Source organism: Lontra canadensis, unplaced genomic scaffold (assembly GCF_010015895.1).
Source record: "Lontra canadensis isolate GAN:19392208 unplaced genomic scaffold, GSC_riverotter_1.0 scaffold250, whole genome shotgun sequence".
Lineage (NCBI taxonomy): Eukaryota > Metazoa > Chordata > Mammalia > Carnivora > Mustelidae > Lontra > Lontra canadensis.
In genome coordinates, this window is record NW_022631244.1 from 22,143 (window position 1) to 47,160 (window position 25,018).

Below are 25,018 nucleotides of genomic sequence, written 5' to 3' on the forward strand. Positions count from 1 at the left end.
AACACTAATGTCTTAAAGTTCCCACTACCACCCACCTGTAAGTTCCTAAAATTGTTAAGACCAAGAAAACTTTTTTTTTTTTTTAAACAAACATTTACTAATACTGGGAAGTTCTGAGGAACTCTCTGTTTGAGAGAAACTGCTCTAAGTCACATGATCAATCTTCTTGACCATTTGGCTTTTAGATGGCTCCTTCTGTAGTATTTATTTTTTAAAAATTAAAAGCATTATTTTAGGCCAAATAAAAAGCAAGTTAGAAAATCTACTAGGCTGTCTGCCAGGTAGCAATACAAATAGATATCAATTAGTCATCAATGATTTGTACTCAAGAATTATAAGTTTTCTCCCATTAATTAGTCAAAACTGAATTAAAAAAAAAACTAAGTTAAAGAAAAACTGTGTGGCTCATCTCTTTCAATCAAATTAATACCCACAGGTAGCCTTTTAATCCATCATCTTTTACCATCTAGGAACTTCAGTCAGAGTAAAGAAGTAGTTTTTTCCAGAGTTCTCAAGTTGTAAGTCAGAAAAATCCTGGCAATAAAGAGGATAAATGAAGCCCCCCATTCCTGACTAGCTATGTTTTCCTAAGAAAATAAGGTGTATTACCAAAGGTCTAATGTTTTTCTCTCAAAAAACGAACCAGTCCAACTATAAAAAACACATATCACATTTTTAAAAAAGATTTTATTTATTTATTTGTCAGAGAGACAGAGAGGGATACAGAGGGAGAAAGCATAAGTAGGAGCGGCAGGAAGAGAGAGAAGAAGACTCCCTGCTGAGCAAGGAGCCCACTGCAGGACTCGATCCCAGGACCCTGGGATCATGACCTGAGCCAAAGGCAGACGCTTAACCAACTGAGCCACCCAGGCATCCCACAAATTAAATTTTAGTTAAGATTTAGCAACAGATAAAATTGCTTCCTGTTTCAGCATATACTACCCAGTTCTGCTCAAGAAATCATACATAATTCCCCAAACAGAAAATGAAACTATAAGATCCATATTATAGATTAAAGAAACACTCCACAGTCTTTAATTTAATGTATGAATCATGAGAATACTCCAAATTGCTTGAATGAATTATCAATTATAATTCTTTTTGAAATTACATTTGATCAACTAAAACCTGTATAAACCTTCAAAATCCTTTCACAAATCTCTGCTGCAAAGAAAATTTCTTTATTCCAAAAGTGACCAAGAGGAGAATTTCATGACACATTCATTGAAAGCAAGGATCTCCATAATAATTTTAGACTTCTTATACTAAAGTAGAATAAGTCAGGATATGATGTTACCTAACCTTGAATATCCTATTTGAAAACAGGTGTTATATATAGGTTTTATAGTTTGATTATAACTATATTTCATACACACAAAAAAGTCTGTTGAAATGGTATTGATGGCTGCATTTACTTCCTTAGTTCTGCAAGTTCAATTTCTGAAATCTCCTAACTACAGTTAGAGCTACCATATCTTGCCAATTAGGTTGCCAATATGCATTTAGAGCTATTACCAACACCTGGAAGAACTTCTTTACCCTTCTGATAAACTAGGTATGTTCTATCTGGGAAGAACCGAAAGTACAGAACAGTTATAATTTCAAATGAAAAATTTAGGCCAGCAAACCTAAGCATTGTAATTACGCATAATTGTTCCACTCTGCAAAGTGTGTCACAACTATTTTTAAACATATAGGGGGAGTCTGCCCTGAAGCCTGTCTGATCTACTCCCTGAACTTTGTCCCTGGACTAAGCATGACACAAAATTAAGAATTCTTAGAAGGGACCCAGTGTAAATTAAAAGCACTAAGAACTTGGGATGCCTGGGTGGCTCAGTCGGTTAAGCGGCTGCCTTCTGCTCGGGTCATGATCCCAGTGTCCCGGGATCCAGTCCCACATTGGGCCCTTGCTCCGCAGGAAGCCTGCTTCTCCCTCTGCCTCCGCCTGCCACTCTGCCTGCCTGTGCGTGCGCACTCACTCTCTCTGACAAATAAAAATAAAATCTTAACAAATATATATATTTAAAAGCACTAACAACTTAATCCACATTCTTAATCAAAAAGTGATGGCTTGTTTTTTAACTTATGGAACATTCATTAAAAAAAGCTGAGATTCAGGTCCTGTGTTTGACAAATAGTCACTGACGGCATACCATATGCGAAGTACTACTAGGTGCCGAATACATACATGATACGGAACAAAACAAGTATGTTCCTTGACTTCAGAGAAGTTGTTGTTTAGAGAGGAAGACAGACCTTAGAAAGACATTAAATAATAATAATAAAAGAAAATAAATCATTTTGTTGTATTTCCTGTTTGTACTGCGTCCCTCTCAGTGGGTAACTGTGATCACACCCTTCTCTTTAGGGGTATTCTGCAGAGAAACTCAAGTTTTTGTTTAATTACCAATCAGTTGTAGCTAGGAGAAACAGACATAGGATGATAGACAATTTGATAAACTTCATCATGAAAGCTATCACGGAATTTATACCAAGAAGTACAAAATATTCGTTTATATATGAATGTCGACAGGATAACATATTCATAGGGTGGGAATTCAACCAGTAATTTGTTTTACAGAATTCGGTTCATAACAAAAATCCATAATGGTGGCGCGCGCGCGCGCACACACACACACACTCCATCTTTTCAACTGAACTTTCTTATCCTAAACTTTTTTTGAAAACATCAGTGCTCCAGTGTGCAATGTTACTTCAATTAAATTATTCTTTGGAGAATAAGATCTATGATGAACTTCATTTATATTTTAAGATCTGCAATGAATTTACATTCAGGTTAACCTTCAGTGTGAATTATTTCCAGGTACAGCTTCCGCTCCGCTAGGCGTTTGAAAGTATACTTTTGAAGGTATTCAGATCAGTAAGGAAGTGGGAGGAAAGGGGAGGGCGAGGAGTAAAAGTTCCCGAAAGAAATCCCCATACCTCGCCAAATTTAAACACACCCAATACTCCTACACGGCCCCCTTTCCTTACGACCTGAGTTTTTTGCTGCCTACTTCGTTTCCTGCATATTTGAAGTGCTATTAATTGGTAAATATATTTTTAAACCATTCCTTCCCACTTTTTCTGAAATATTTGAACACGTTCCTTCGTAGCTTGTGTTATTTCTGCGTCTAGTAATTATATTCTGATACAAATGTATATCCTTGGGAATTCATTTTCTTCCTCAACAGTTACAATACTACATTATTATGTCAGGTGCCACAGTCACCGCCTTACAGAAGTTAGTACTTTCTGGCCAAGTAACTTTTTTTAACTTTCTAAAACGAAATACCTAAGAGGCGGTTATCATTACCGGATCGTCAGCGCTTCCCAAGGTCCTACCTGTTTCGGGGACGGTCTGAAAGGATGAATCAGATTTGCGTACTGCGTCCTTTCCCTTTTCCACCCACTGTCCCTCTCGCTTTCCGCCGCGACTCCCGAACGCACGTCACCCCAGCGGGTCCAAACTCTATGGCCTTGCTCTCAAACGGCGGGGACCCCCAGCCTGGGAATGGACCTTGGGGAGTGGGGGAAGGGCGTGCCCCCACCGGACTGAGCCAATGTGCATCTCCTACTTCCTGTAAAGTCAACGGAGCGCGCAAGCAATGCCCTGAAAGAGAAGGAGCACCGGAAAAAAAAAAAATACTTTAACTCCGTTTCAAACCTAGAACACAGAGATCTGGGGCGGCCGGACTAGAGCAACCAACTCGCTCCCGGGTCTCTCCTTCCCCTTCCCCGCCTCCCCTCAAGTGGTCCAATTCTCTTTCGCTTCCTCCCCGTAGCTCCCGAGGCACGTGGTCGCTCCCCGCCCTGCCCCCGCCGCGCCCCTCCCAGCCCTCCAGTCCTCCGGCCCTTCCTCCCAACGCTGCTCTCTTCCCCTTTCCGTTTTCTCTTCCGCCCCCGCTCTCCATCGTCCTTTTTGATTGGTGGAGCGCACCGGAGCCTGGTTGGCCAATCGGCGAACTGGGCTGGCGGTGATGGGCGTGGTCGCGGCTCCGGGGCCCTCAGATCGAGGCTGCCTCCCCCCTTCTCAGCCGGCAGCACATTCCGCCGCCGTTGCCGCCGCCCGGCCCCGCAGTTGTCTTCGTCGGAGCTGCGGTCGCGGTGGGGTTAGGGCGGGGGGGGCGGGCGGGGAGAGGAGGAGAAGGCCGCGGCGGAGGCAGGTGAGAGGAGGAAGGAAGCGGCGGCCCGGCGGGCATTGCAGCTCAGGCGGCGGCCCGGTTCCTGGGAGGGTCGGTGCGGCGTGGTGGTTGGGGCGGATCCCGCGGGGCCCGGGCGGGGGAAGGAGTCACCGGCCCGGCCATGGCGGACAACGAGAAACTGGACAACCAACGGCTCAAGAATTTCAAGAACAAAGGCCGCGACTTGGAGGTAAACTCGGGGGCGCCGGAGGGGTGGGGGCTGTGGGCCTCGGGCCGATCTCCGCCGGGACTCCCGAGTGTGGGGAGTAGGGGCGGGTGCCGCCGCCGGGCCGCGGGGGAATGGCGCTGGGGGCCGGCCAGTCCGTGACGCCTCTGCGAACGCGCCGGGAAGTTTGTGTCGGGCCTGGTCCACCTCCGCCCGGGAGCGAGGTGCTGGGGTACGGCCGACGCGGCCTAGGCCTGCCCCGGGGAGCCGGCCCGGCGCGGGTGCGAGGGGCTGGGCCGCGCGGCGGGGCGGCCGGGCGCGGCGAGTGCGGAGGAGGCGTGCGTGTGCCGCGCTGCCCCGGCCGGGCTGCGGCCCCAGCCCCGGCAGCGGCGGCGATTCCGGCTCTCTCCCGGGCCGCGACGTCTGGCGCCGCGAGGAGGGGGGGGGGGGGGGGGGGGGGGGACGAGTGTGTGGCGACCGAGTGGGGCTCGGAACTTCCCCTGCGGGGTCCGAGTCGTCTCCACTTAAAGGCATTTTTTCTGGTCTTCCCGACTCCCGCTTTACCCCTGCCTCCCCCCCAATATCCAAACTACAGGAGTCAACTTCTCCGTTGAAAAAAAACACCCCCGGCGTGAGAGGCCATCCTGATGATGCTAACAGTGCCTTCCAGCGGCCTGTGTTTTACTCTGGATATAGCTGATTGAAGATGTGGCTCACGGTGTGCCCTCTTCCAGGCAAAGAATACCCCTTATTTCAGCTTGCTCACAAATCTCTTTATCCCCTCCTGAGAGACCACCAGCTGCATTCTTACATATAAAGTCCACAGGGTTATACAAAGCTGTCATCCTCTAGTCTACAGTATCCTTTCCCTCCACCTGCTGGTGGTGGTAGTGGGGGATGGGGTGGGCTATGGAAGGGCACCATCACGTTTTATTATTTTAAAAAGGTGAAAAAAAAAACCCTTCACAGTTTCTTCGATACAGCTTTTCCCGAGGTTGTTAGGCTACATGAGGTGTGTGGGTAAAACACATACACACACAAATCACAGAATTTTGATTGAAGACTTCTTCCCTTTAGTTTTAAGAGTCTAGGTAAATCTTTTTTTTTTTTTTTTTAAATGCTTGCATCCTGTATCTGAATCAGGAGTTTAGCTTATAAAAGATTAGTGGTCAAGTTGTATTTTTTGTATTGTCCCTGTGTCCTTTTTTATACTAAAATCTTGAAATTCCCATCACCTGTTTCTGAACTTTGAGCATTGCTTCACTGAGATAGTAATTATTTTTTGAGCTTTTCACAAAGCCATTCAATCTCTGAGGTAGTTTGTGTTGTTTTTAGCGGGTTTTGTAGTTTGAGGATCTTTAAATATCTGGGGCTGTGGCTGTAGTTCTGTGATTGTTTTAAGGTTAATGTGAGACATCCTGTGATCCTTTTTTTAGTGAAAAAATTTTAACATTTTTATTGAGGTAATTCACATGCCATCCTTAATACTTTAAATGTACAATTTATGATTTTTTCGTTAAATTTACCTACTTGTGTAATGATGTAATGAAACTTTTTTGCTAATATCAATATTTAGAATGAAAAGAATTACAAAATTTAAAAACATAAATACCCTAAGTTATGAATTCCCAAAAAACAGCTATTAGATGCCTGACCGTTTTAATCCTTTCCCTCATGTACATTTCTGGCTGCATTTTTTTTTTTTTAAACAGCTTCATTGAGCTGTAATTCATACACTGTACAATTCACCTATTTAAAGTGGCTTTTGGTGTTTTCACATAATTGTGCAACCATTAGCACAATCAACTCAGGACATCTTTATCATTCCAAAAAGAAATCCTAACTCATGGGTAATCTCTATTGCCCATTACTCTCTTGTCTGTCTGGATTTGCCTGTTCCAGATATTTCCTATAAATGGAATTATACAATGTATGATCTTTTGTGACTGACTTCTTTTAGGTAGCATAATGCTTTCAGGGTTCACACATGTAACAAAAATATAACAATGCCTCCTTCCTTTTTGTGGATGAAAAATATGCTGAATAATATTCCAGCCTATGGATATACCACATTTTGTTTATCCATTCATCAGTTGATGGACATTTGCATTGTTTCCACTCTAGCTATTATGTGAAATGCTGCTATGAACATTTGTGTATACATTTTTGTGTGGACTTGTTTTCAAGTCCTTTGGTTATATACCACTGAGTAGAATTAGTGGGTCATATGGTAACTTTATGTGTAACTTTTTCTGGGATTGCCAGACTGTTATAGTGGTCCTGTTTGTTTTTGTTTTGTTTTGTAAATTGATGTTTCCTCTTACTGTGAATTTCTCATTACTTTAGTCAAAATAAGATTGTGCTGACTCTCTTGAAACAATATTATAGGTGATTTAAAAAAAATAACTATAAATACACATTAACCAGATTTTTTTGAGAAGTTTATAGTGCCTATGGGCATCCCTGATGACTTTGATAACCCTGTGTGTACAAAAGGAATAGGGATCTTTTCACTTAAGGAAATGACTTGACTCTAATGGAAATTATACTTTCTCCTCACTTAGTTAAAGTCACATATACCTGTAATGAAATAGCAACTTCTTTTACCATTCTTAGAGAACACTAGAGTGGTCTATTTTGTGTATTTATTAATTACATATATGTCTGTGTTCCTCAGAATACTTACTATGCCCATAACCGTCCCCTCCAAATATGGTTACTATGTTTTGTCACAACAGATTCTAAGAAAATACTGCTTTTGGTTTAGGTCTTAATGATGACATCTATTTCATTGGGAGGTTTTTGTAAAGGAGTATGGACCTGGGGCACCTGGTTAAGCATCTGCCTTCAGCTCAGGTCATGATCCCAGGATCCTGGGTTGGAGCTCTGGCCCATGTCAGGCTCTGCTCAGTGGGGAACCTTCTCTTCTCTCTCCTCTCCACAAGTTTTCTCTGTTGCTGTCTCTTCCTCTCAAATAAATAAATAAATAAAGTCTTAAAAAAGAAAACAAAAAACAAGAAGTCTGGATCATCGCTGACCAGTGAATTGTATTTAATCCAGTATATCCAAGATACCAATATAACATCAGCAATGTAAACAAATACTGGGATATTTTATATTCTTTTCATAGTAAGTCTTCAAAATCCAGTTTGTATTTTACATTTAAAGTGTATATCAGTTTGTACTAGCTACATTTTGGCTGCTTAATAGCCACATGAAGCTATTGGCTCTCTTACTGGGCAGCACAGATATAGAACAACATAGAATGAGGTAATTGTACCATTTTTCAGTTTGATCTAACATTGTTTGGTTTGAAATAGAGTACAGAGTCCGAGAGTTTAGTGTAATCTGCTGATCTCTAACTTTGTGGGTGACCTTGAGAGAGTCTGTCAGTCTTAGGATTCTTTAATCCGTTAAAATAGAGGTACTTGACATCTGCTTTATTAGTGTTGTGAAAATTAATAGGTTGATGTTAGGAGGATGCCTAGCCGTTGTCTGAGCATTTTATCAATTTTAGATTTTCTGCTTGGGGGTTAGGGTGATTTAATAGGATTCATTGCGATTGATTCTTTTATTCCCTTGTTTGCAATTGGCTCTCGGTTTTTTCTCTGTGTCCATACAGAATTTAAGTTACATTGAATTTATAATTAAAGGGGAAAGTTTTTAACGGAGAGCTCTGTAATTACTCATTGAAGGGCAGTTTGACCACAGGGAATTGTTGACCCTTCTAAAGTCACAATTTCTAAGTGTTAGAAGTGGAAACTGATTCGGAGCTTTCAAAATGATACTTATTCTTACGTTTCAGTAAGGTACCTTTCCAAAATGTGGTCATGCTAAGTTTTTGAAACATAAAAGCATTAAAGAATTAGGCATTATGTCAGTATCCATGTAAAATAATTTATGGGAATTCTTAGATGATACTCAAAGCTAGGCAGCTTTCTTGCAGTTTGGTAGAGGATCATCATTATTAGTTTGAGAAAAGTAACTATAGACAGGATACACTGAACTCTGCACAGGAAATGGGTAGTGATCAAACTTCAAATAAAATCGTTGTCAGAATAGACCAAATAGAGCTCATCTAGTTTGTTTTAAAACTAGAAGGGGGATTCTTTTGTAGACTTTCCAATAAATCTGTGTGATTTTTATAGAAGTTCTGAGAGTATCCAAGTTCTAATGGAGCAAAAATTGTTGGAAGATAATTAGATCATCTAAAATACAACTTTAAGGAAAAAACTTACCCTAAAAATAAAAGAATAATAAAATATTAAATGACTGGAAACTTGTGATTGTCCACACAACATAAAATATGCAGTGAGCTTGAACTCTGCTTGGTTGGTAAGAGTTTAATAAATTGATCAGCTAATTTGTTATTGTTAAATGGCTTTGGTAGTTTATAACTATACGGAGTGAAAGGCATTGTTAAGCTGTTAAGTCTTGTTAACTTTTAGACACTGACCTCTCTCATCACAAATCTTGGAACATATTTGCTATACTTAAAATAACTACAGTCTAATTTTTTGTATAATGGTCCAAGCATGTGACAATATGAAATATCTGATAGAAGTATAGTTAGGAATGAAATAATTGTTTTTGTGCGTCCCTGCCAGCTTTCCTGGTTTTATAAGGCAGTCAGTTTCAGAATTTCTTCATTGATAATTTTCTTTGCGATATCAAAATATCTCCATTTTTCATAGTCTCTAGTATGTCAAAGGAATATATATATACAAGATGGGAAGAGTTGTAGGAGTGATTTAGCTTTAAAAGAATGAAAGTACTTTAGAAAAAATGTGCATGTAGTTTTAAAGCATTGATCTCTAATATCTGATAGTTAAATGTGGGTCCTCAAAAAATACATATTTTGGGGGGCACCTGGGTGGCTCAGTGGGTTGAGGCCTCTGCCTTTGGTTCAGGTCATGATCCCAGGATCAAGTCCAGCATCAGGCTCTCTGCTCAGCAGGGAGCCTGCTTCCCTTCCTCTCTCTCTCTCCCTGCCTCTCTGCCTAGTTGTGATCTCTGTCTCTGTCTGTCAAGTAGGTAAATAAAATCTTAAAAAAAATACATGTTTTTAAAATATTTTATTTATTTTTTGACAGAGAGAGACATAGCAAGAGAGGGAACATAAGCCAGGGGAGTGGGAGAGGGAGAACAGGCTCCTGTGGAGCAGGGAGCCCCATGCAGGGCTTGATCCCAGGACCCTGGATCATGACCTGTGCGGAAGGCAGATGCTTAACAACTGAGCCACCCAGGCACCCCAGGTCCTCAAAATTTTTTTAAATGTTTTCTGGAGTAGCATTTATCTACTTAAGGACTGTAGTGATAAAATGAGAGTTTGTTGTCAAGTCTAATCTTGAATGATGATTTTGGTACTTGGTTTAGTTTGGAACAGAGAAGTATGATTGAAACACATACTGTATATGCTTTTAATTGTGTTCTCATTTCTCTCAGTGTGTGTAATAATAGGAATGATTCCTTTTATAGAAGAAAAATCTCTAGTTAAGTGACTTTATAGCATCACATTTAAGGGAATGATTTTAATTCAGGTATGTGTCAAAGTAAAGTATGTATATTTATACCATACCATATTACCTATTCTTAACTTCTTTCAGCCTTGACACAGGTCTCAAAGTTGGTTAAAAGATTATAGTAAATGCATAGTCCGTAGGATATAGTAGGTATTCAGTAAGTGTTTCCTTTTTCTCCCAGAGGTTTTTGGAAATTGTGTATCTTTTGTGGACTTTAAACTCTAGAGAACACATTTATAGGCTTTCCATTTAGATTTAGTGAAAGACAGGGTTAGGGGAGACCTTTTTTTTTTATAATTAATGTGAGAACAATCTTTATATGGCACCTACTAAATAAAAAAAATATATATTTGCTTCTAATGGCCTTAATTTGGAAGTTTTCAAAGCTTTGGGGCTGAAGACTTGTTTATGCTTGTTAAAAATTAGGGACCCTCAAAGAGCTTTGTTTGTAGGTTTCTGTCAATATTTATCATTTCAAAAGAAAACACCATTTCAGAAATTAAAGCTAATGATTTAAGAAATATTAACTCATAAAAAATAATGAAACTATTTTATATATACATAAATTTGTAATGAAAAATAACCTAAAACTTTGGTGAGCTGTTTTTTCAAAAACTTTGGTGAAAAGAATGAACATGTTTAACATTTTTTAAAGGTCTCTTTTATGTTTGGCCAAGAAAAGATAGTTGGATTGTCATACCTGTTTCTGAATTCAATCTTTTGTGATAATGCTGTTTTGGTTGAGATATATGAAAAATACCCAACTTCACATAGGCAGTTGGAAAGGGAGGGTATTTAGGGTTAGAGTAAATAGCCTTTTCAGATAATTATGGAAATTTTTGTTTGATACTGTATTATAACTTCATGAAATAGTAGTTTCTCAAAGTTTGGTTGTAATATGGAATCTTAAGCCATATCAGTGAGCCTTTCATACTCTGTTATGTTAAAATTTATAGGTCTGTCTTATGCTTGGAATCTTTTATCATTGCCTGATTTTGTGACAGCATGTATTGGTCATTTGGAAAATATTAATTCGCAGAGTTATGCAGATCTTCCAAATGCTGACATATTTTATTGTACAGTGAAAATTCACAATTATTATCAGTTAGTGTCACCAAATAGTTCATCAGAAAAATGTTAAATCTTGGAAATTGGTGAAGCTCACAGTGGTAGATACAGGTTTTCCAGAATTCTTATTTTCACTTGAAAGCTTTAATTTTATCATTAGCAAGAAGCACTATAAGTTTTTTCCCTTGAAGCCATAAGCTCACTTTGCTCATTTTTGTGAAAACATCTGCCAGACACTGTCTGAATAGCCATAATTTGTCTGTCAGTCGTTCTTTCAAGTAAAAATGGTGTTCCATGAAAAAATGGTAGTTCAATTTGCAACTCAGTCATAAAAAACTTTTCTTGAGACAGTCATCATACTGCAGAAGTGGGTTTGCTGCAGAAGTAGTTTATATGTAATCCCCATTTTATCACAAAATTTTAGAAAAGGCAGGTTTTTAATAAAGGTTATTTTTTACTGTTTCATCAAGGACATTAAGTGAACCAGCCTTTTTTGTTGCTTTTTTTTTTTTTAACTGAAATACGGTAATTACTCATACAGCATGATGACATTGCCTTAATTCATACTGAAGTACCAGTAGTTTTACCCACTGCATTGCATTGCTATACAGATATTAGCATTATAATAAATAGTAGTAGTAACATGAAAATAGTTTTGATCTGTGGACCCTATGCAAAGGTTTCAGCATCCCCACAGGGACCTATTGATCGCACTTTGAGAACCTCTGTCTTTGTTTATTATTGTTGCTTCTATAAGAGGTTACCTTCACTTTTAATTAATAAAAGCCTTTAAAAGGATTTATAGTATCACATGTAAAAAAAAAAAATGGACTAATGAGTCAGTTACACCTGGATTTGAGTCCTGGTTCCTCCATTTAATAGTTATGGAAGGTAATCTCACTAAACCATTTATTTTTTTTATTTTTTAAGTCTCTCGAAACCATTTAAATGCTTAATAATGCCTGGCATATAGTATATACAGAGTGAATGGAGGGTCTTTTTTTTTCTTCCAGCTTGCTTCATCGTTCATTATATCCAAATAACCCCTTGTGTTCCCTGTCAGAATAACATTTTGTTTGCAGTTCCTTTTGTACCGCCGTGTACCGTAATTCAAATCACATCACATGAATTGGGGAAGGCTTCCTTTTCCGTCCATTAGCACTCAAATAAAAGCCTTTCTTGTATGTGCTTCAACCAAACTGTGGCAAAATTACTAGTTTCTGACTTCATTTCTCTAATCCTGGTTGTAAGTAGGTTAGTAGATATTTTATGTAGTTTGTAACTCTTTTTCCACAAGATTGTAAATTTAACCAAAGTAGTTTTGATTCACACTGTTGAGTACCTGTGATGAAAAATGAGTTAAGGTCACAGACATGCTGGCTTTACTTAAAACCCAAGGTTTTTCTATTACCGTTTACTTACTATTAGACCAAAATTGTATTTGCTGTCACTTTTACCCTAAATTTAATTTACATTAAACCTAACATAAATTACATTTTTAATAATGTGTTCTGAAAAACCTGGGAATTTACTACATTTTTATGAACAAAAGTCAGAATCCCAAGATAATGTGGGGTTTCATAATTTGGTGGTAGACATATTTTTTCATATTAGAAAGCAAATCAGTTTCCTATTCTTCTGTGGAAACTTAAGTTGCTCAGTATCTACTCTTAATATTTGTTTTAATTTTTATAGCATGTCTTTGTGATTCCTAAACATAAATTTGTTTAGTTAATGGTAGTTGTATCTTGATAGCTCTACAAGTAGTGTCTATTTGCTTGTATGAAGTGACCCTGTCCTGTTTGCCACCCATCCTATCTCATTACCCTCGTCCTCTGTGGTCACTTTCAGCTGCTTGCTCATTCAGAAAAGCAAGCAAAATGTAGTCTTAATATTTTCAAATCACTGTTACATTATTCTTGGTTCTTCAGTAACTGAAACTCAGTATGTTTTGGCTCTTATATCAGAATGTTCACGTTTTTTCTGTTAATGTCTTGAATAATTTTCCCCAGTTTCCTTTTCTTCTTCAGCTTCTCCTTTATCCTCAAGTGATGAAAAAGCTTAATTACGACCAATAAACAAATAAAAAATATGATCAACATTATTAGTCATTAGGGAAATGCATATCAAAACCGTAATGAGATACCACTTTAGCCTACTAGGATAGGTTCTTTAGTAAGTGTGGAAACAGACATAAGTAAACAAAAAGATAGTAACAAGTGTTGGTAAGGATGTAGAGAGAGTGCAACCCTCCTACATGGCTGATGGGAATGTAAAATGGTGCATTCCACCTTGGAATGTAGTTTGGCAGTTCCTCAAAGTTAGAACATGTGACCCAGCGATTCCACCGCTAGGTATAAACCCAAGAGAATTAAAAATAAGTGTTCACACAGAAATTTATACATGAATGTTTATAGCAGCATTAAGCATAGTAGCCAAACCAGACAACCCGTTGTCCATCAGTTGATGAATGGATAAACAAAATGTGGTCTCTACATACAATGGAATGCTATTCTGCCATAAAAAGGAATGAAGTACTACTGCATGCTACAGCATGATGAACTTTGAAAATATTTTGCTGCCTGAAAGAAGCCAGTCAGAGGAGATGACATATTCTATAATTTCAATTATGTGAAATGTCTGGGATAGGTAAATTCCTAGAGACAGAAAGTAGATGAGTAGTTGCCCAGGCCTTGGGGAATGACTGCTCATGGGTATAGGCTTTTTATGGTGAAGACAACGATCTGTAATTAGATGGTGGTGATTTATGTGCAACTTTATACTAAAAACCACTGAATTGTACACTTTAAGTGGGTGAATTGTATGGTGTGTGAATTATATTTCAATAAAGCTGTATTTTTTTTTTTTAAGAAGCTCAATAGAAATAAAAAGGGACCGTGACAACTCTCCACTACCTAAGGGTCTTAGGTTACCTCTTGTTAACTCTTTTTTTACTGACTTCTCTGTCTACCCTTCCCTATTATTGAATGCATATGTTCAGTAAATACTCAGTTTCTATGTCTGAACTTCAGTTGTAAACAGTGAGAATAGAACAGTGAATAGCACAGGCTAAATTCTCATGGAGTGTACATCTAGCAGGTCAAAATTTCTCAGATCCCTGCTCTAAACGGACCCTGTGAAGATATTCAACTACTGTGAGCTAGTGTTGTAGTAGATCTTTTATCTTTCTTTCGTAAACTCAAATTTACAATAAGTGGTATACCTCAAACATGAAGGGAAAAGACATCCTAAATGTTTACTGTCCAGTAACTCTTCCCATGAGATTGGTGTAAAAGCCTGATTTTTAGAGTGGGAGTTCCTAGGATTACATTTCAATAGATATATGCCATTAGGAAAGCTTAATCATTTTTTGTAACGTCAGTTTCTGTAAAATTAAAATCCCACCTAATGGGTACTAGCTTTAATTAAGCCTTTAAGAGTGAAGAGAACACCTTTATCCAGACTAGGTCAAATAAGGGTGTGGGGTGTTAGGAAAATTAAAGAACCATTCTCACATTATTCAGGATACTTGAGGTAAGAGTGTCTTGGTGGTAGGAGTTCATGGATCCTTTTTTTACTGCTCCGCCAGCCACTAACCCAGTACTAGATTCCCCCTCCCCCTGCCGCCCCGATACTGTATTAGTCTTTATGTAATTTTGGGTTCAGTTACTGAGAGAATCTGAGCCAATAAAGTTCTACCCAAGGTGAAACAGATTGTTTTTTACTGCTCGTCTGCTTATGGATTGGCTTTTCCTGAATCAAGCTTTCCCCTTCACCCCTTACCCAGTCAGCAGTGGTGTGGAAGGGAGGATGTCACTGATAAAGAACAGCCTTTGCCTGCTTCTGCAGCAGCATCCCTGGAAAGAGAAGTTTCTTTTAGACAAGGTTGTAAGTATGACATTATTTAGATAATGTCACTCCATTTTACTTTTCTGTTAACTTTCTACTCACTATTAAAATCTGAGGCACATCATTATAACCTCAGTATTAATCTCATCTCCATAGTGATTGCCTTATTTCTGCTTTTGCTCTTCTCCGGTTCATAAAACAACTAGCATGGTTCTTTTAAAAAATGAAATCATGCCCTTTCTCTGTTTCAGTAGGTTCCTAGCACTCTTCGCTTCCAGACTCTTTACTGAGACCTTAAGGCCTTGCCAGCTCTGGTCCCTTTTTCTCCTACCTCTGTCACTTTATTATCTCCTTTACTTATATTCTCATGTTCTTTTAATTGTTTTTAACACTTCGATAGCTCTTTCCTCTTTAGGCCCATTACACTTACTGTTCTGTCTGAATGCTTTTTCCACCCCCCTTTTTTTTTAACCTTCATCCCCTTTCCTTCACTGCTTGGTTATTTCTCATCCTTTGAGTCTTCAGTGTTATTTACTTAGAGATGCCATCCTTCCACCCCATCCCCCTTATTGTTTTCCTTAAGAACACTGATGATAATTTGTTAGCATAGTCACTCTGTGTTAATTTCTCCCATCAGACTAGAAGCTCCCTGAGAGTACAGACCAGGTCTATTTTGTATACCAGTCTTTTCTTAATTTTCATTACAGAGACTAGCATATCAGTGGCAGGGAATTAAATGAAACTTTAAAAAAAATGTGTGTGTGCGCTCTGATTAATTAGAATTAGTGATGAGGGGCACCTGGGTGTCTCAGTCAGTTGGGTGTCTTCCTTCAGCTTGGGTCATGATCTTGGGGTCCTGGGATCAGGCCCCACATCAGGCTCTCTACTCAGCGGCGAGTCTGCTTCTCCCTCTCCCTCTGTGATCTTTCTCACTTTCACTCTCTCTCAAATAAATAAAATCTTAAAAAAAAATAGAAGTAGTGACTCAATCAAATTTTTTAAAACAAGGTAATTTTTTGTCTCTTGAAATGGTAAGGGCATGGTAATTGTAGAAATTTTTTTAGAAAAATGAGAAAATAAAGTAATCCTATATAATCTTACTACTACTAAATGTTTTAGAATGTTTACTTTTTCTTGTGTACATTTTTCCAAATGTATTTGAACTTAATTTGGGTTCTTATTAGAATAACTCACAATAGAATGCAGCCAAGTTTCTCCACCTTAACACTTTTGATACTTTGAACCAAATAATTTTTTGTTGTGGAGAACCATCCTGTGCATTGTAGAATGTTTTAGCAGCTTCCCTTGTCTCTGGCAGTAGATGCCAGTACTATGCCTCGTCCCAGTTGTAAAAGCCAAAATTATCTCCAGAAATTGCCGTATGTTCTCTGAATGACAAAGGTCACCCCAGACGGAGAACCATTGGAATTTAGTTAATGTACCCATATTTTAGTGTTTCCTTGTATAAGATAAATGTTTTTACTTGTCATGTGTTTTGTAGAAAAGAGTATTGCAAAAGGATATGTGTGACTTTTACATCAACAAATTGGATAACCTAGATGAAATGGATAAGTTCCTAGAAACACACAACCTACCAAGACTGGATCCTGAAGAAACAAAATCTAAACAGATCTCTAACTAGTAAAGAGATTGAATCAGTAATCAGAAATCTCCCAGTAGAGAAAAGCTCAGAACCAGATGGCTTCACTGGTGAATTCTACCACATATTTAAAGAATTAACACTTTATTAAAGTCCCACTTAAACTCTTCCAAAAAACTGAAGACGAGGGAATATGTTCACATCTATTCTGTGAGGCCAGCATTACTCTGGTGCCAAAGCCAGAGACACTACAAGAAAACTGCAGAACAATATCCTTGATGAACGGTGTTGTAGAAATTTTCAGAATACTAGCAGACTGAATTCAGCAGCATCTTAAAAGGATTATATACCCTGACCAAGTGGATTTGATCCTGGAATGTAAAGGATGGTTCAATATATGAAAATCAATGTACTGTACCAAATTAACAGAATGAAGGGCAAAAATACCCAAAAAAGCATTTGACAAAATTCAATACCCTTTCACGATAAAAACTCTCATAACTAAGAATAGAAGGAAACAACCTCAATATAATAAAGACCAAATATGAAAAGCCCTAGCAAATGACACTCAATGATGAAAGATTGAAAGCTTTCCTTGGAAGACTAAGAAGGATGTCCACTTTCACCAGTACTATTCAGCATGGTACTAAAAGTCCTAGCTAGAGCAGTTAGGCAATGAAAAGAAAAGGCATCCACACTGGAAAGGAGGAAGTAAAATTCTCTGTAGGTGGTTTGAACTTATATGTAGAAAACCCTAATGATCCTCCTAAAAATATGTTAGAAGTAATAAATGATTCAGCAAAGTTACAGGATTTAAAATCAGCATTCATTCATAAGGAACAATTTGAGAAGGAAATTGAGAAACATTGAGTTTCAAATGGATCAAAAGGCATAAACTACTTAGGAAAAACCTAACTAATGAGGTATAAGACTTTCACACTGAAAACTGCAAAATGTTGTTAAAAGAAATTAAAGAGAGCAAAAATAAATGGAAAGGCATCCCATGTTCATGAGTTGGAAGACCTATTATTAAAAGTTAGTACTGCCTAAAGTGATCTACAGATTTAATGGAAAAGTCCATATGGAATCTCAAGGGACGCTGAATAATAGCCAAAACAATCCAGAAAAAGAAGAGAAAGTTGGAGGTCTCACACTTCCTAATTTAACTTGAAGGTTACAGTAATCAAAACAGTGTGGTATTGACATAAAATCACACATAGACCTGCAGAATAGAATAGGAGTCTAGAAATAAACTCTTGCATGTATATTCAAAGATTTTTGACAAGAGCACCAAGACCATTTATTGGTAAGGAGCAGTCTTCAAAAAATGGGGCTGGGAAAATTTGATAGCCACAAGTAAAAGAATGAAATTGAACCCTTAACACCATATACTAAAAATTAACTCAAAATGGATCAAGGACCTAAATGTAAGACCTAAAACAAAACTCTTAGGAGAAAGAATGGGACAGAAATTTCATGACATTAGATTGGGCAGGGATTTCTTGGATATGACACTAAAGATTGTGTGTGTGTGTGTGTATCTTGTACAAGACAGACAAACATAAAAAACTGGAAATTGAACTTCTTTCTTTTCCTACATTTATTTTCTAACTTTTCCAAAGAGGTAAGTATAATTTCTGAATTTAATACATTTCTCTGTTGTTCAAATATTTGGTAGTGAAACTCTACTGTACTCCCATTCCTTGGAGTTAACAACTGTTTTTTTTCCCCTTAAAATTTTATTTATGAGAGGGAAAGAGAGCATGCACATGAGCAGGTGGAAGGGCAGAGGGAGAGGGAGAAGCAAATTCCCACTGAGCAGGGAACCTAATGTAGAGCTCAATCCCAGAACCCTGAGATGACCTTAGCTAAAGGCAGACACTTAAAAGAGTGAACCACCCAGGTGCCCCTGGAGTTAACAGTTAACAATTTCTCACATTTTTTTGTGATTTTTAAATTATATTTATGTACTGATTGTTTCAGTGCTTAAAATTTAGATGTGGATCATTTTAAAGTATTACTATTTCTGGTAGAATTACTTTAAATTGTTAAGTAACTTGCCAAGGTTAAATCTGGCCTCCTGTTTAATTTACTTTCAAACTTCTCTATTACTCAATCTTGAGTAAGCTTTTTACTTGTTAGAGGTGGAAATTTGATTTGGCTTATGAAGACTTGCCCATCACTAGTAATGCATATAGCTACTACTATTAATAAATACTATCTTGAGAAATCACAGTTTGAGTAAGCATTTAACATTAAGTGTTCAAAATTTCTCTTTTATTGTCATAAATGGGAAATGTCATAAATAAAGTTGGAATTTATCTGCTAATCACAAGCAGTTTGCCAGCATACATATTTGGCAAATGCATGAATAAGCCCATGATGGCTGCTGCTGGAGGGATCAGCAAGTGGAAATGAAAGGAGGGAAAGTAGGAAAAGAATGGGAAAATGAGCTCTTTTTTTTTTTTTCCCCAAGATTTATTTGAGAGAGAGAGTGAGCAAACGTGCAAGTAGGAGGGAGGAACAAAAGAACAAAGGGAGAGGGAGAGAGAGAATCTCAAGCAGACTCCCCACGGGCAAGATTAGGCTTACATTCATTTTTACTTACTGCAGACTTTCTACTGTCAAGAGCGGTATATGCATGTTATAACACATTACATTTATTAGATGAGTAAAATCAAGTAATGTGTTATAAATGGTGTTTGGCACCAAATGTTTACTAAATGTTAGGCTTTATTATTAACTTATTATATTTCTCTGTCATAAATACTACCTCCTTAAAGCCAAGGATTTCCTGTGTCTGGTCCATCTTTGTATTTCTGGTGCTTAACAAATAGGTGATTAATAAATATTTGATTGAGTAAATGCTTCCAAGCAGGCTCTAAATAATAATACAGAGGTAATCCATGTTGTGGGGAGGGGAAGGTTATGTATGTTTGTGTGTATATATAATGTTTTAAAAATTGCTTTATAGAGACATAATTTATCTCACATAAAACCCATTTAAAGTGTACAATTGAGTGATTTTTTTTAGTAAATTTTCAGAGTTATGCAACCATTGCTACAACCCAATTTTAGAATATATTCCATCACCCCACAAAATATCTCGTGCCTGATAGTCTTTTACATTTTTATCTTCTTTTTTTTGTGTGTGCTATTACCTAAATATTAACATTCCTAGGGGATGGAAATGGGCTGGATGAAGTAAAATCAAAGTATTCCATTCCTTATCTTTTGTATGACTAACTTCTAAAATTTTCTCTAGTGAGATTGGGTCAGCTAAACTCTCATATTTTACTCAAAAAATTTAAAAATATTCAGATTTCGTATAGTATGTTATTATATCATCATAACTTAAACTAGTATTTTGTAGAGGTTTTTTTTTTTTTAAGATTTTTATTTATTGGACAGAGAGAAACACAGCGAGAGAGGGAACACAACCAAGGGGAGTGGGAGAGGGAGAAGCAGGCTTCCTGCCGAGCAGGGAGCCCAATGTGGGGCTTGATCCCAGGACCCTGGGATCATGACCTGAGCTGAAGGCAGATGCTTAACACTTGAGCCACCCAGGCAGCCTTAGTTTTTAGAGTTTTAAAGAAAAACTATACATGGGTAAAAAGTGACTTAGAAATTAAGCAGCCACTAGTTAGAAAATAGCCATAAATTGGAAAAGGAAGGACTGAACCCTATCCTCAGTGGACGAAAGTGTTTAATCCCTAGAATTTAGAATAGTGATAGACACAGTAATCATTTGTTAAATTAAAAAACTATATTCTGGGGGCGCTTGGGTGGCTCAGGTCATGATCCCAGGGTCCTGGGATTGAGCCCCACATTGGGCTCTCTGCTCAGCAGGGAGCCTGTTTCCACCTCTCTATTTGCTTGCCTCTCTGCCTACTTGTGATCTCTGCCTGTCAAATAAATAAATAAAATCTTAAAAAAAACACAACTATATTCTATAACATTCACTTGTTTGAGTTTTTTGACAACTTCTTGTCCCTCTTTGCCTGAATTTAGGATTTTGTATCTGTATTTATCACAAGCAAAGAAATACAAAAATACTGGATGATCTGTCTAAACTCTACCCCTTACTCAGTCTCTTTCTCTGCCTTTCCCCCATCCCCCCATTTACAGCCTTTGTCCTTTAGATAGCTCTTTGGCCTATAAATAAGTCTGGCCAGTTTGGCAGCCTTTTGGAATTCTAATTGACAGCTCACTGCATCAGTGTAAGTCATGTGAATTCACAACTATTACATTTGTATATAATATATAAAACCTCTGCTTTTTGAGTTACGACTTAGAAAAATAAGCCTTATATACCCCTTTCATGGGACCCCAGAGAGATAGTCCTTTATTTGAGTTGGACTTGTGATTTGGTAAATGTCTAAAAATCTAATATCACTTTAAAGACTTGGCAAAATAAATGCTGCCAGGCTGCTGCATAGGGTGTCTTTCTGCTAGTTAATTCAGTCTTCTCTTTACCTTGAAGGTAATAGCTTTTTCTCAAGAGAAGAAAATTCTTTTCTTGCTTTCTTGCTCTGTAATAAAGAGATTCTTTTTTTTTTTTTTTTTTTAAAAGATTTTATTTATTTGTCAGAGAGAGGGAGAGAGAACGAGCACAGGCAGACAGAATGGCAGGCAGAGGCAGAGGCAGAGGGAGAAGCAGGCTCCCCGCCGAGCAAGGAGCCCGATGTGGGACTCGATCCCAGGACGCTGGGATCATGACCTGAGCCGAAGGCAGCTGCTTAACCAACTGAGCCACCCAGGCGTCCCAGTAATAAAGAGATTCTTAAATCTCTTACTTTGCAAGTAAATTTCTGTGGGTAGGAATAGCCAGAGGCATATGTCACTACTACCATGTTAAATGGGTTTGATAAATCCTTTATTAATAGTTCCAAATTATCAGAAACTCCAGATTTAATAAGTAAGATATACTGTAGTGGTAAAAAATTCTTTGGGTGTAAATAAGATACTTACATAAATGTGATATTTAATATTTATTTACTATCTTATTAATTAAATATTTTATTTGATAGCACAAGAAAGGAGGAGCAGCAGGTAGAGAGAGAAGCAGGCTCCAATGAGGGGCGTGATCCCAGACCCTGAGATCATGACCTGAGCTGAAGGCAGACGGCCACCCGACGCCCAGGCGCCCCAGTATTTTATTAATTTATGTAACATTTTACTTCATTGAAAAGAAGTTAAAGCCCACTATGACTTCACTCTGCTTCTTTAGGTAGAAGAGTTACTCATAGAACTTATTTTGACTTCAGCTATCTATCCCTCCAAAGTCTACCTTTTACTGAACAATCTTCGAAGTAGTACATTTTACAAGTTTTATTTTCTGTGTGTGAGACATAGGACCTAATTTTTTGTTGTTGTTTACAGAAGTTCAGTGTTTTTGTACTGTGATAACAGTACAAAGCCTATTGTCTTGATAATATCTTTTTCTTTACTATGAACCATAGGCTCCAAGATTGGCTTAAACTTTAAGACTTGGGGGGGACAGTGTGGCTTATTGGTTAATTGGCTTTATAGGAGACCATCTGAATTCTCATCCTAGCTATTCCACTTCTAGCTGTGTGATCTTAGCCAGGTAATTTAATTTGTCTACACCTTAGTTTCCTTATATATTAAAAAAAAAAAAACAAAATTTTTTAACCTTTTAAGGCTGTAATAGTTAAAGGATAGTGAATGTTGAAATTTTTATTATAGTACTTGGCTAAGTTTTTTTATTCATTTTGCAACCTGTCTTGTTGGTATTTTTTTATTGAGTGTTTTTTTTTTAAGGGCAAAGGATTCCAAAAGACTTTATGAAAGAAAATGTAAGATAGAAAATAAATACAGGAGGGGCACCTTGGTGCTTCAGTAGATTGAGTGTCCAACTCTTGATCTTGGCTCAGGTTTTGATCTCAGGGTTGTGGGTTCGAGCCTTATTTTGGCATGGAGCCTACTTTAAATAAACAATGAAAAGAAAAAACACATGAAAAGTTGTTCAGTATCATTAATCATTAGGGAAATGAAGACCACCACATATCTATTAAAATGACTACATGAAAAAGAGTGACCGTTTCAAATTTTGATAAGAATGTGAACGACTAGTAAACCTGGCGATTCACAGACCTGTACCCCTGGGGATAAAAATATATTATATGTTTATTAAAAAAAAAAAAAAAGAATGTGAACTACTAGAACTCTCAGGTACTGTTATTGGGATGGACAGTTATACAACCAATTTGGAAAACAGTTTGCAGGGGTTTTGAGTTTTGTTTATATATTTTTTTACTCAAATATAATCACCATACAATGTTATGTACAATATAATGATTGAACAATTCTCTTCTCATCATGGTATGTGTACTCTTAATCCCCTTCACCTGTTTCACCCATCTCTCCCCTAACTCCCTCTGGCCGCCAGCAGATTGTTTTCTGTATTTTTTTTTGTTGTTGTTCTTTGTTCATTTGGTTTGCTTCTTAAATTCTGCTTATGAGTGAAATAATGTATTTGTCTTTCTCTGACTGACTTCGCTTATTATACTCTCTAGCTTCATCCATGTCATTGCAAATAGCAAAATTTCATTCTTTTTTATGGCCAAATAACATTGTATATGTGTGTGTATCTCATATCTTCTTTATCTGTTCATTGATTGATGGGCACTTGGGCTGTTTTCATAATTTAGCTTTTGGAAAGTAATGCTACAGTAAACATAAGGGTGCCTGGATCCCTTTGAATTAGTGTTTTGTGTTTTGGGGGGTAAATATCCAGTAGTCCACTACTTGATTGTAGGATACTGCCTGGATTGTATGATACTGTATGATACTCTTGGGTTGTAAGATACTGCCAATTTCAGGTTTTGAGGATCCTCCATACTGTTTTCTGCAGTGGCTGCACCAGTTTGCATTCCCAACAACAGTACACGTGGGTCCCCTTTTTCCACATCCTCACCAACACTTTGTTATTTCTTGTGGTTTCAATTTTAGCCATTCTGACAAGTGTAAAGTGATATCTCATTGTGGTTTTAATTTTCATTTCCCTCATGATTAGTGATGTTGAGCATCTTCTTATGTGTCTCTTGGCCATCTGGATGTTTTTGGGAAAATGTTCATTCAGTTCCCCCTGCCCGTTTTTTAATTGGATTATTTGTTCTTTTTTGGTGTTGAGTTGTAGATGATTTTTTAAATGTATTTTGGATATTAACACCTTACTGGATATGTCATTTTATCTTCTCCTGCTTAGTAGGTTGCCTTTTTGTTTTGTTGATAATTTCCTTTACTGTGCAAAACCTTTTTATTTTGGTGTAGGTCCCAGTAGTTTAATTTTGGTTTTGCTTCCCATGCCAGAGGCGACACATCTAGTAAAATGTTTCTATGGCTGATGTCAAAGAAATTACTACCTATGTTTTCTTTCTAGAGTTTTATGGTTTCAGATCTCATATTTAGGTCTTTAACCCAATTTGAATTTATTTTTGTATATGGTGTAAGAAAGTGGTCCGGTTTCATTCTTTGGGTATTTTTAAAATACATATCTGTACCAAAACTGAAATGATCATCAGAAGTTCACTTAAACAGAGATTGAATAAATTGGTTTGGTCAAAAATTGAAGTAAAGATTTCTGGACATAAAAGATTACCCAGTGCATTTTAAGAAGGAATAATATTTATTCCTTATGTTGTTCCTTATATAGTGAACTTACGTTCTAGTTGGGAGAGGATAACAAAGTTTCGTATAGCATATTGGTATGTGATAAGTAGTATGGAGAAAAATAGAAGAGGAATAGAGAGTACCCAGCAGGAGAGTTGCTGGTTGGGTAGGAAGGGAAAGACCTTACCATGGAGGTGACATTTGAAAGATGAGAGTGAGCACTGCAGATAGTGAGGGAAGAGCATTACAGCCTGAGGAATTAGCAGTAGCAAAAATAAGGATAGCTAACACATACACTGTTATGTGCCAGGAGCTACTTAACTCCTTTACATATATTAACTTACGTAATCTTTATAGTATCCTGTGAAATAGATATTTTTACTATCCTTATTTTATAGATAACAAAAGGCATTGAGAGAGCTGGTAAGTAATATGGCTGAAAATTGAACCCAAGCAATTTGGCTCTGGAGTCCATCCTTGGGAGTTGCTGCATAGTGTATTAGTGAAGACTTTGAAGAGAGAGAATTTCCAGAATGTTAGAGGAATAGCAAAGTTAGTGTAGTTACTGCAGAGTGAATTAAGAGAATGATAGAGCTGAGGTCTGAAAGGTGGTTATTGGAGAAGGAATAACATAGGAAGATTTGAGTGGACTTAAAGCATTTTTATGACTGGGCTTTTACTCCAAAGTGGAGCACCATTGATGGTTTTGAACAGGCAGGTGACATGATCTGACTGACTTCTTAAAAAGTGGTTCTTTACTAAGTCCTTCCTCAGAGGCTATGGGTAGAATTCAGGAGGACCTGGAGACTTAGAAAAAATTACTTCTTTATTTTCACTAACTTTTAACAGTTCTTCTAACTTTCCTTCATTTAATAATATAGCCAGTAAACAGTAGTTATTAAAGTTACCTGTGACTTTTTGTCACCACCAGTTAGAACATTATTGTTGCAGGATCTCTTAAATCATTTAAGGTCAACATTACTTTGAAATTACA

The 25,018-nt window shown here is 37.6% G+C and overlaps 1 protein-coding gene and 1 pseudogene across 4 annotated transcripts in view; one reads left to right on the top strand and one right to left on the bottom strand.

Annotated features, from left to right (window-relative positions):
• Nucleotides 1-3,743: 3,743 nt before the first annotated feature.
• Nucleotides 3,744-4,213, bottom strand: LOC116862516 (annotated as a pseudogene).
• LOC116862515 (importin subunit alpha-3) overlaps nt 4,213-25,018 on the top strand; it is a 55,521-nt gene continuing 34,715 nt past the window's right edge. For 2 of the 4 annotated variants that reach the window (XM_032849846.1, XM_032849850.1), the window contains exon 1: nt 4,213-4,374. In XM_032849846.1, the coding sequence (XP_032705737.1) occupies nt 4,306-4,374 (69 nt within the window). In that variant the 5' untranslated portion in view covers nt 4,213-4,305. Of the gene's footprint in view, nt 4,375-5,032; nt 5,085-25,018 lie in introns of those variants that run through there. The other 2 variants (XM_032849847.1, XM_032849848.1) reach the window with 2 other exon arrangements.